The sequence below is a fragment of the Capsicum annuum genome, chromosome 9 (genome assembly GCF_002878395.1).
Source record: "Capsicum annuum cultivar UCD-10X-F1 chromosome 9, UCD10Xv1.1, whole genome shotgun sequence".
Taxonomy (NCBI): Eukaryota; Viridiplantae; Streptophyta; class Magnoliopsida; order Solanales; family Solanaceae; genus Capsicum; species Capsicum annuum.
The window spans coordinates 24,103,900-24,114,039 of NC_061119.1; the positions used below are offsets into that span (position 1 = coordinate 24,103,900).

The 10,140-nt window shown below is 35.9% G+C and overlaps 1 protein-coding gene across 4 annotated transcripts in view; it reads left to right on the plus strand.

Annotated features, from left to right (window-relative positions):
• Positions 1 to 9,164, plus strand: part of LOC107842982 (kinetochore-associated protein KNL-2 homolog) — a 12,772-nt gene extending 3,608 nt beyond the window's left edge. The window contains exons 3-10 of one of the 4 annotated variants that reach the window (XM_016687093.2): positions 1,488 to 1,632; positions 4,166 to 4,301; positions 4,393 to 5,972; positions 6,738 to 6,813; positions 6,911 to 6,969; positions 7,350 to 7,407; positions 8,153 to 8,231; positions 8,873 to 9,164. In XM_016687093.2, coding sequence (XP_016542579.2) covers positions 1,488 to 1,632; positions 4,166 to 4,301; positions 4,393 to 5,972; positions 6,738 to 6,813; positions 6,911 to 6,969; positions 7,350 to 7,407; positions 8,153 to 8,187 — 2,089 coding nt within the window. In that variant the 3' untranslated portion in view covers positions 8,188 to 8,231; positions 8,873 to 9,164. The remainder of the gene's footprint in view (positions 1 to 1,487; positions 1,633 to 4,165; positions 4,302 to 4,392; positions 5,973 to 6,737; positions 6,814 to 6,910; positions 6,970 to 7,349; positions 7,408 to 8,152; positions 8,232 to 8,872) is intronic. The other 3 variants (XM_016687094.2, XM_016687095.2, XM_047396165.1) reach the window with 3 other exon arrangements.
• The last annotated feature ends 976 nt before the right edge of the window (positions 9,165 to 10,140 follow it).

Consider the following 10,140-nt stretch of genomic DNA (forward strand, 5'->3'; position numbering starts at 1 on the left):
AAGATTAATGCTATCCTGATTTAGTAAGTGATCAACTAATATGAGACATTTATTTTTAGTAAGATGACCTACTAAAATGGGACAAAGGGAGTATTTGATTTCTGTTACTATCTATCTATTATTTCTTGTACTGCAATTATAATATTATTTTTGATGTTGATACTGGTCCTTTTTTATAATGCTTTGTTATGCTATCTTTAGTGTTTTGTCTTGGTTTCTTCACGTCTATTATTCCTTTTTCCGTACTTCTTTGTTATGTTTTTTCTTGAGTTGAGGTTCTATTTGAAATAGTCTCTCTACCTCCCAAAGTAGGAGTAAGATCTGCCTACACACTATCCTCCCTTGATTCCACTTGTGAGATTACACCTGGGTATGTTGTTGTTGAAGTTGTGTTTGAACAAACATTTTACTTGGAAAAAATGCGCTCAGGATTCGCTGACCTATCGCGTGGTAAAAAGAAAAAGTGTGAAAGAATAGTAAATGCAGCGCACTGCAAAAAGATTTTAATATGGGAAGTCCCTCTTGGATTCGAGAAGAAGGAATAAAGAATTGGAACGAAGTTTTCTGCGTGGAGGTCCCAAAAATGCAAAAACTGGTCTGAGCCAGTTTTGAAAATCTTTGTTAAATCTGATCAAAATGTATGGCCATGTGGATATTTGTAGATAACTTTAGCGTTTGCTAGCTTATAGTTGTTTTAGGCATTTTTTTATAGGATGGTTAAAGGTATTTGGGTTTTGGGGAATTAGGATTTACTACGCGGTCGTGCAATATTCTTGGTCACTTTGGACCTGGTAGGGATGAATTCTTGAATTATTTTTTGGGGGGTTATGGGGTGGGGTGCATTTGGTGAACGATACTAAAGGGAAGCCCGTTACACTAAGCACCGATATGTGTGGGGTCTGGGGAAGGGCCGGACTACAAGAGTTTGGAAGAGACTGTTCCCACTGCTCGATCTTGTGACCTCCTGGTCACATGGAAACAACTTTACCAGTCACGCCAAGACTCCCTTCATTTAGTGAACTATATACCACCTTCTCTAAATATTTTTGACCAGATTGACTGGCATGAAGACTAGAAAATGGAAGTTTGAGGAGATTATAATTTTGGAATTGGTAATCAATGTGGTTAAAGTAATGACTAAAATGCCTACCGATAGGATTTGTTGAAAAATGTCACATCAAAACCAGAAATGATGTTCAACCTGATTAATTTGTAATGTGATTTTATTTAAATGGGCAAACTGGAAATCGTATTAACGAAGTAAAATACTTGCGGACTGTCTAAAAGGATGATGAGGCCAAGTAATTTAGAATGCAGGTGCCAGGACATGGCTCTTTTGGTCAGGGAAGCCAGAGTTCTCTCAAACTTAAGACCTCATTGTAATAAAATGACCCAGCAAAGATGTAGCTTTCTGTTACAACTGACTTAGTAAGTGGCATTTTGAACTCAGATCCTTTTGTTTTAATCACTCTACTATGTTTCTGTAGAGGTCAAGCGCTGCGAGTATTCTCCTCTGCACCAATTCTCAAGGTATATGATGTATTTAATCTTGAAACCATTGATGGGATATGTGTTGTCCTCAACGGCTTCATAAACAAAAGTCGCTCCGAGGAAAATGGTTTTCCGTCTGAGGTATGTTACGAGGGACTTGCCATGTTTGTTTGCACATGAAATCTTTTTGTTGATTGCAAAATTTCTGAATACAATAAAGGATAAAACAAAACGAGAATTTGATATAATCCTCCTCCTTTTTTCCACAAAAGATCATTCTATTTCGTGTTATGCAGTTCCAAGTAGTGGTATTGTTTGATTGTTCTACCATTCACAAAGATGGATGCTCTCTCTTAGTGCAGTAAGGATCTGTGTTTTTTCTTGACTTTAATAGGAAAAGGAATAAATTCATAGCAGAAAGAACACATTGCCGGTATAGCACCCAAGGGTGTGGCGTAGTGCTAAATGAAGTGGGTTGAAAACCCAAGGTCTCAGGTTCAAACCCCAGCAGAGACAAAAAAAACACTAGGTGATGCCTTCCGTCTGTCCTAGCCTTGGTAGAGAGTTACCTGTATATGTTGCTAGTGGAAGGTGCTGGATATCCCGTGGATTTAGTGGAGGTGCGCGAAAGCTGGCCCGGACACCACAGTTATTAAAAAAAATCACATTGTTGGTATTGACTATAGAAAGGCTCTTACCTTTAATTTAGGGCTTTATGCTAGTACCGCGCAATGATAATAGGATATCGAAGTAATTATAAAGCTAGTATATAGTAAGATAGAGAGAAAGACAAGCTATTGCCAAGAACAACTTTAGTTTACTTGAGAGCAGTTTTAATCCAACTCTAGTCCCGAAGAGTCATGTCGAACCCAAATCCTTTTAAGAAATATCCTCAAAAAGTAAAAGCAAATTTTTGGATATCTCACTTCAAAGGACCCAATAGCCAACTCACTTTTCAATGAGGAGGAACTCCGCTATTTTATTGTTAATACTTTGAAGAAGCCAAAGAGACACCCTTCTATTTTGCATTTGAGCGTTTGTATTAGTCTCAACCCCATAACTGAACCCCTACTTAGATGAGGTCAAGTTTAAGGTGAAACTTCATCGTCAACTGATCTATTGATTCCTGGAAGATAAGATAAGAGCAGGTCCCCACGAAAATCTCTGACGTTGATATGACATAGAAACAGTCACACCCATTTGTAAATATTCACTGGAGTAAGAATATGTGAACAATAAGGAAATTTGTGGTTTGGATATCTTATAAGTGTGAAGAAGTGAGACTTTGAGGAACCTTCAAGACCAAAGGACCGCTAATATCTTCTAATAGCAGTTTTTGATGTGAAATTTTCTCATCAGAAGAGAGTTCAAGATGTTAGACCCTTGTGCCCATCTTCTGGCTCAAGACTATCAGACCATGGAGACTTGGATTACAAAAATAATAAGTGGCAACTGTATGCATAGCATATTAGTTATGAAGCAGGTCTCTCATGACTTAATGTGGAGATTCGTTTGATAAGTTGCTTAGATAATCTACTTAGGATTCTTTTTCTTTTATTTTCTAGGGTATTTATTTGACACTAAAATAACGTGGAACAATTTGTTTGATTTCTAATAATGTTGCAGTGAGAACTAGCAAAAGCTAGCGTTTTGAGTAGCTAATTCAGTATATGAATTATACTGTTCTAGCATATTTACAAGGTTTCTCAGTGCTAACCTCCTTTACTATACAATATTTTATTAGATTGTGATAATCAGAAGGCCTTTATGGATTAGGTAGTTTAATGCGTCCTACCTAAATATTTTGACTGTAAATTGGTGTGACTTTTGATATTTTTATTTTTTTCTGGAGTTGAAATGAGAGTATTTCCATCAGACTTGTTTAGAGAAGTAGCAAAGCTTAAATATGTATTTCATTGTTCTAAGATATATTTAGTTTGTTGAAAAGGTTAAATCAACTATTTAGGATGTCTATAAGGTTGATTTATGAGAAATCAAGTAGAAACATTATCTGGACTAAAAAAATTTTACTGTACAGAAATTCCCCAAAATTGTGTTGCATTTTCATCATCATTCATAAATGTGTTTCAAATGATTCTAGGAGTCTCAGACTCCCAGTTATTCACATTTAATTAGCATTAAATACAGATATATATCTTGTTTTTTCTTTGGTATAACATGGCTATTGCAAATGAAGTTGGTGCTATGATTGACTCTCTGAGCTCATTACACAATACATAATGTATACTCCTGTTGCAAATATATCCCGGCATTTTCTTATTGCTGAAATCAATATACTACCTTCAACAATTTATTTTTTATTTTTAGAAAAAAGATACCAGGAGTCCCAACATAGATAATTTCTTAATATAAGAAAGTATAGTTTATTTTTTCGTATCATATGATAGTTTATTTTTTCTTATCATCCCTCCTGCAAAAAAACTGGGAAAAAGTACTTTTAAGGACTTGGTGTAGTTTTTTACACTTAGGGATAGAACTCGGGGATTGTTTTGTTTGATGAAGTTTTAGCATGCATCATATGTTGACCAAATACATTCAGATAATTATGTTGCTCATAAAAACAAAGGACTACAGATAATTATAATCGGCGTAAAGTTATTTATAAATGGCACTTGGTTCCTCTGAATTCTTAACAGCGGCTCTTTCTTTACAGGTGTTTGAACAGTTTCTTTTTGGTTTTCCTCCTCAATGGGAGGCATTTAATGAGAATTGCTTAGGAAGAGAATCTCAATATAGGGCTGCAGCAAGTGGTCCCCTTGGATCTGAAAATCCATCTGTGTGCTCAGAAAGTAAGTTCACTCTATGTATGAACCTCTTGGTATGTCTAAAAGTTACCAAGTTTTCGTCGTATTTTGTTTATACTTTTTCTGCAACCTGCAGAGGTTAAAGATCTAAAGAAGTTAAACCAAAAGGATCATGTAGAGGCTATCGGTGAAACAATACAGGATCGTAATGGGAGAGAAGATTATGAAGTAGAAGACAATTTGATGAGGGACAATCAGAATGATGGAGAAGTTGCAAGTGAAGTTATTTTACAACAGATCACAAAAAGATCAACAAGGTCATTGGACAAGCTTAATTCTACAAATCAGAATGACAGAGATGTTGCAAGTGAAGTTCTTTTACAAAAGATCACAAAAAGATCAACGAGGTCATCGGACAAGCTTAATTCTATAAACACTTCTACAAGCTTTGCAAAGGAGCAAATTGCAGATGTTGAGAAAGCAACGCACTTTAAAAGTGCAAATGTAGAGGCTACCCGTGATATAATACAGGATCCTAATGGGAGTAAAGACTATGAAGTAGAAGATAATTTGATGAGGGACAATCAGAATGATGGAGATGTTGCAAATGAAGTTATTGTACAAAAGAAGACAAAAAGAGCAACGAGGTCATCAGACAAGCTTAATTCTGCAATCACTTCTACAAGCATAGCAAAGGAGCAAACTGCAAATGTTAAGAGAGCAACTCACTTTAAAAGAGCAAATGTAGAGGCTACTGGTGAAATAATGCAGGATCATAATGGGAGTAAAGACTTTGAAGTAGAAGACAACATGACGAGGGACAGTCAGAATTATGGAGAACTTGCAAGTGAAGTTATTGTACAAAAGAAGACAAAAAGAGCAACAAGGTCATCAGAAAAACTTGATTCTACAAGCACTTCTACAAGCATTGCAAAGGAGCAAAGTGCAGATTTTAAGAGAGCAGCTCATTTTAAAAGTACAGATGTAGAGGCAACCAGTGAAATAATACAGGCTCATAATGGGAGTAAATACTATGAAGTAGAAGACAATTTGATGAGGGACAATCAGAATGATAGAGAAGTTGCAAGTGAAGTTATAGACAAGAAGACAAAAAGAGCAACAAGGTCCTCGGATAAGCTTAATTCTTCAAACACTTCTACAAGCATTGCAAAGGCGCAAAGTGCAGATGTTACGAGAGGAGCTCACTTCAAAAGTGCAAATGTAGAGGCTACCGGTGAAATAATACAGGATCCTAATGGGAGTAAATACTATGAAGTAGAAGACAATTTGATGAGTGACAATGAGAATGATGGAGAAGTTGCAAAAGAAGTTACTGTACAAAAGAAGACAAAAAGAGCAATGAGGTCCTCGGACAAGCTTAATTCTACAAACACTTCTACAAGCATTGCAAAGGCACAAGCTGCAGATATTAGAAGAGCAACTCACTTTGAAAGTGCAATTGCAGAGGATCCTAATGGGAGTAAAGACTATGAAGTTGAGGACAATTTGATGAGGAACAAGCGGAATGATGGAGATGTTGCAAGTGAAGTTATTGTACGAAAGAAGACAAAAAGAGTGACGAGGTCATTGGACAAGCTTAATTCTACTAACACTTATACAAGCATTGCAAAGGAGCAAACTCCAGATGTTAAGAGAGCAACTCACTCTAAAAGTGCAAGCACATCTGTCAAAAACGCAAAGAGGAAATTGACATATGTCAGTAGGCGTTCATAAAAAAGTTATCTTAATTTTACACTGTGTTCTTGTGACATGAAGGTGCATTTCCAATTTACATGTTTAACAGGTTTTAAAATAATTAGTGCTTTAGAAGCACGACAGATATGAACCATTATTGCGCTCATGATTCTAGGCATTTCTTTTTTTGCCTTTGATAACTGTGGTGTCCGGACCAACTTGCATGCATCTCTACTAGTTACACGGGATATCTGCCCCCTCACTGTAGCAACCAGGATTCTAGCTATTTCTCTACTAATATTTCTTTTTAAATTTGCAACAAGCTTTATATGGAGCTGGTATGAAGATTTAAACCTGTTATGAAGATTTAAACACGAGAGGAAAGCTATCAAAAACAGTTATGGCATCTGCTTGTGTGGACACTATCCAAGCAATTCCATCTTCTTGTTTTCTGGGTAGAGGGTGGGTGTCTTAGTCCCAAAAGAGACCTGATACCTCTATCTTTTCTTGGCTGCTCTTCATTTAGTTATTTATTTTAATGATTTATGGTTTTAAGTTTGTGTTATTGCTTAAGTCTTTTCTTGTTCTCCTGCTTTTATAATTCGTTTATCAAATTGAACAACTGATACCTGGTAACAGTGTGAACTTGATTTGCTACTTCCAATGCCTAATGTATCCTTTCGCCTTTTTATTCATCCTTGTTAAAAACAAATTCCGTCCCCCCAAAATACTTTTGGTTATATATTGACTGTTTTAAAGTTGTTTTTTTTACCTTTGTTTACTTAGGGAAGTCCTCAACAAGGGAAAGAGGCAGTTCCACTTATCTCTCCTGAATCCTTGGGTTTTAAGAGATCTAAATCAGGTGCATAGGTCATCAGAGATAGGGTTCTCAGAATATTTTGTTTAGTCGTGATTATGTATATATAAGGTAAAATTTGCTTGCCCTTGGATTTCTGTAGGGAGAATGCTACTTCCTCCGATGGCATTTTGGCGCAATCAAAGAGCAGTTTATGATGCGGTTTGTCATCATATTTTGCATTTACCTTTATAACTCGGCCATGAATCTTGGGATATCATCTGATCTTATGTACTTTATGGTGTTACAGATTCTTTTCGCCAGAGGCATCTCATGTCATGTGCATCTTCCGTCCCTAGCAACTAGATTATGTGGCTAATTTGAAGCATTTTCATCTTTTAGGATTTGAAATTCGCTATCCCGATTATGTGCCTAATTTGAAGCAGATTTTCATCTTTTAGGATTTGAAATTCGCTAACCTGGGATTTATGGAGGGATTACCTAGGGTTGTCATTGTGTATCTTCGGGCGTATTCTCATTTGCTCTTATACGTATCTCAAAGTTGATCCATCTTCTTTTGACTACCATCATATGTGTTTCAGGATCAGAGGGTTACAGCTGTTAAACAAGGCGACCCGAATCTGGATGATCTATTTAGAGGTGCTACACGATCTCTTTGTTTTACTTATGAGAAGTTTCATTTTAAGAATTTTGCCTGAGTGAGGAGTGAAGAAATTCTCTTGTAGCTTTCAAACTTGTACATGTAAAACAGATCGCTCTTTACTGTATTCGTTATGATAGTGCTTTACATGTACTTGGTATCAATGCAGACTTAGCTAAAGATAGGTACAATGGAAGAAGAAGATCAATATAGGTGATATCCACTAGTTGATGATAGGGTTTAGACTTGTTAGAGAGCTTCTACTATTATAATCTATTTCTATTTGTATATCTGAGTTATTTTTCACTTTTATGTTATTTAGTATGATATGTGACATGTTATGAGCTTGCATGAAGTGGGGATTCATATAACCCCAACTTGCTGGGACTGAGGTGTAGTCAGGGCCTCAGGGATGAATTTGCATACAAAAATGCGGCACGTGGACCCGTGGCCTCTTCGTAAAACTAGATATTTTATGTATATATTTTATAAAGTTAGTATAATATTCCCTGTTGGCACCTATGTTACAAGAAGACTAAATGGTGCACTTGGTTAAAGGTTGAGTTATTTACTTGGAGGACTAAGGATCAATTCCCACTAAATACATTTTTTTCCTTCTTTTTTAGGTGGTGCACCTATGTTCTAGAAATGCTAGAATCCCCTCTGGGTGTAGCAGTAGTTGTGGTGCTTTTCGTGCCAGTTGCTTATGTATCTAATGGATGTTTATGTTTATGCCTGTGCCAGTGAGTAGATCCGAACCATCAAGAAAGAGACGCTAACACAGATGAGAGTTCAAGCTCGTATTGTCTAGTGGAAATGTAAGGTATGTGAGTATTTACCATTAACATCTGGGATCAGACGATCATTTCAAAACAATCTAAGAGTCTAGGATGATAGTTTTCTTTTAGTGGATGAGGGGAGAAGGATTATGAGATAGTTAACCAGAAAGTTGCTTAAAATTCGGTGCATCTTTTATATCTCTGGTTATGCTTTCGGTTAAAGGGGATATTGATCTTGCTAATAAAAAACAAAGAGAGCAACTGACATAGACAAGACCTTATCAGGTCTGTGTTTGGTTTCAAAGAATTCAACTAATTATTAGTACTGCACCACTCACAAGATTTTTTACTAGTCCTCTGTGTATGGATCGTCGTGATGCACATAATCAAGATTTTGAAGAAAATGACTCTGAACTTAAAACTAAAAAGCGAAAAAAGAACTTCTACTTTTATTTAGTTTCCGTTATTTCCTCTGTTCCACTGTTTGTTCAGCCGAGGGTCTTTGTGAAACCACCTCTCTACCTTATCAAAGGTAAAGGTAAGGTCTGCATACACTCTACCCTCCCCAGTCCCTACTTGTGGGATTACACCGGGTTTGTTTAGTTGTTTACTTTTATTTAGTTTCCCTTTCATAATCGAAGTCATGGAACTCTTACCCAACTCTCTTTTTAATTTTTTTGTTCAGGAATTTAATGGGGAGGCATAAGAAGCAGTGGTATTTTTGTACAAAAATGTGTAAAGGGTCTACTAATGCCATTTTGGATTCATATTTACTAGACAGATACCTCTTTTGGTTCTTAGAACAACTGCAAGCTGTTATGCTAAACTGATCAGTAAAAGCGTTATTTCTTTTTTCTATATTCTATATTAGCTTAATTGTTCAATGGCTTTGTTCAATGGATACCTCTTTTGGTTCTTAGAACAACAGCAAGCTGTTATGTTAAACTGATTAGTAAAAGAGATGTTTCTTTTTTCTATATTCTATATTAGCTTAATTGTTCAATGGCTTGTCTTTTTTAACTCATTTATGCTGCTATATGTTAATATATAAGTGTTTCCAACATAATTTAATTCATGGAAAATAAACTTCAACCACAAATAAAAATATGAAGAAACAACAATTTGTATTGATAAACGATGTGAGTGCAAATTTGTTCCTCCCTTGATTCTTCTCTCGATTTCCTCCGTAATTCGATGGCCGTTAGTGACGTATTTCTCAAACATAGGATGATTTCTTTATGAATATCTCATGAGTTTGTGGGATATTGGAGATCCCGATCTTTTTACGAATACCCATCGGTTTATGGGATATTCAAGATGTCTGTTTTTGGGAATATGTTACCCTTTAAATAGGCGAGATTTAGGGTAAAGTAGCCTTTTAGAACTCTAACAGAATTTGAATTTTTATTGAAGAGTTTCACAAATTTTAGATGTCTACAAATGCCTCCTACTTCAAAGCTTGTCGAAGTGTAGATTCGATGACGAGTCTTGAAGTACCAATAGAACTTCCATCTTTATGCGGCGGCTACAAATTTGTAGATCTGATTTATGAGAGAAGAGATGAAGGGCAGATTTGGTTCCACTGGGCGTGCCAATTTGTTTCCAACAGAATTTAATTCATGAAAAATAAATTTCAACTACAAATAAAAATATGAAGAAACAACAATTTGTATTGATAAACAATGTGGGTACAAATTTGTTCCTCCTTTGATTCTTTTATCGATTTTCTCCGTAATTTGAGGACCATTAATGACGTATTTCTCAAACATAGGATGATTTCTTTATGAATATCCCATGATTTTGTGGGATATTGGATATCCCGATTTTTTTACGAATACCCATATTTAAGATGCCCGTTTTAGGGAATATGTTACTCTTTAAATAGGCGAGATTTAGAGTAAAATAGCCTCCTAAAACTCTAACAGAATTTAGATTCGACTGTATGGTGGTACC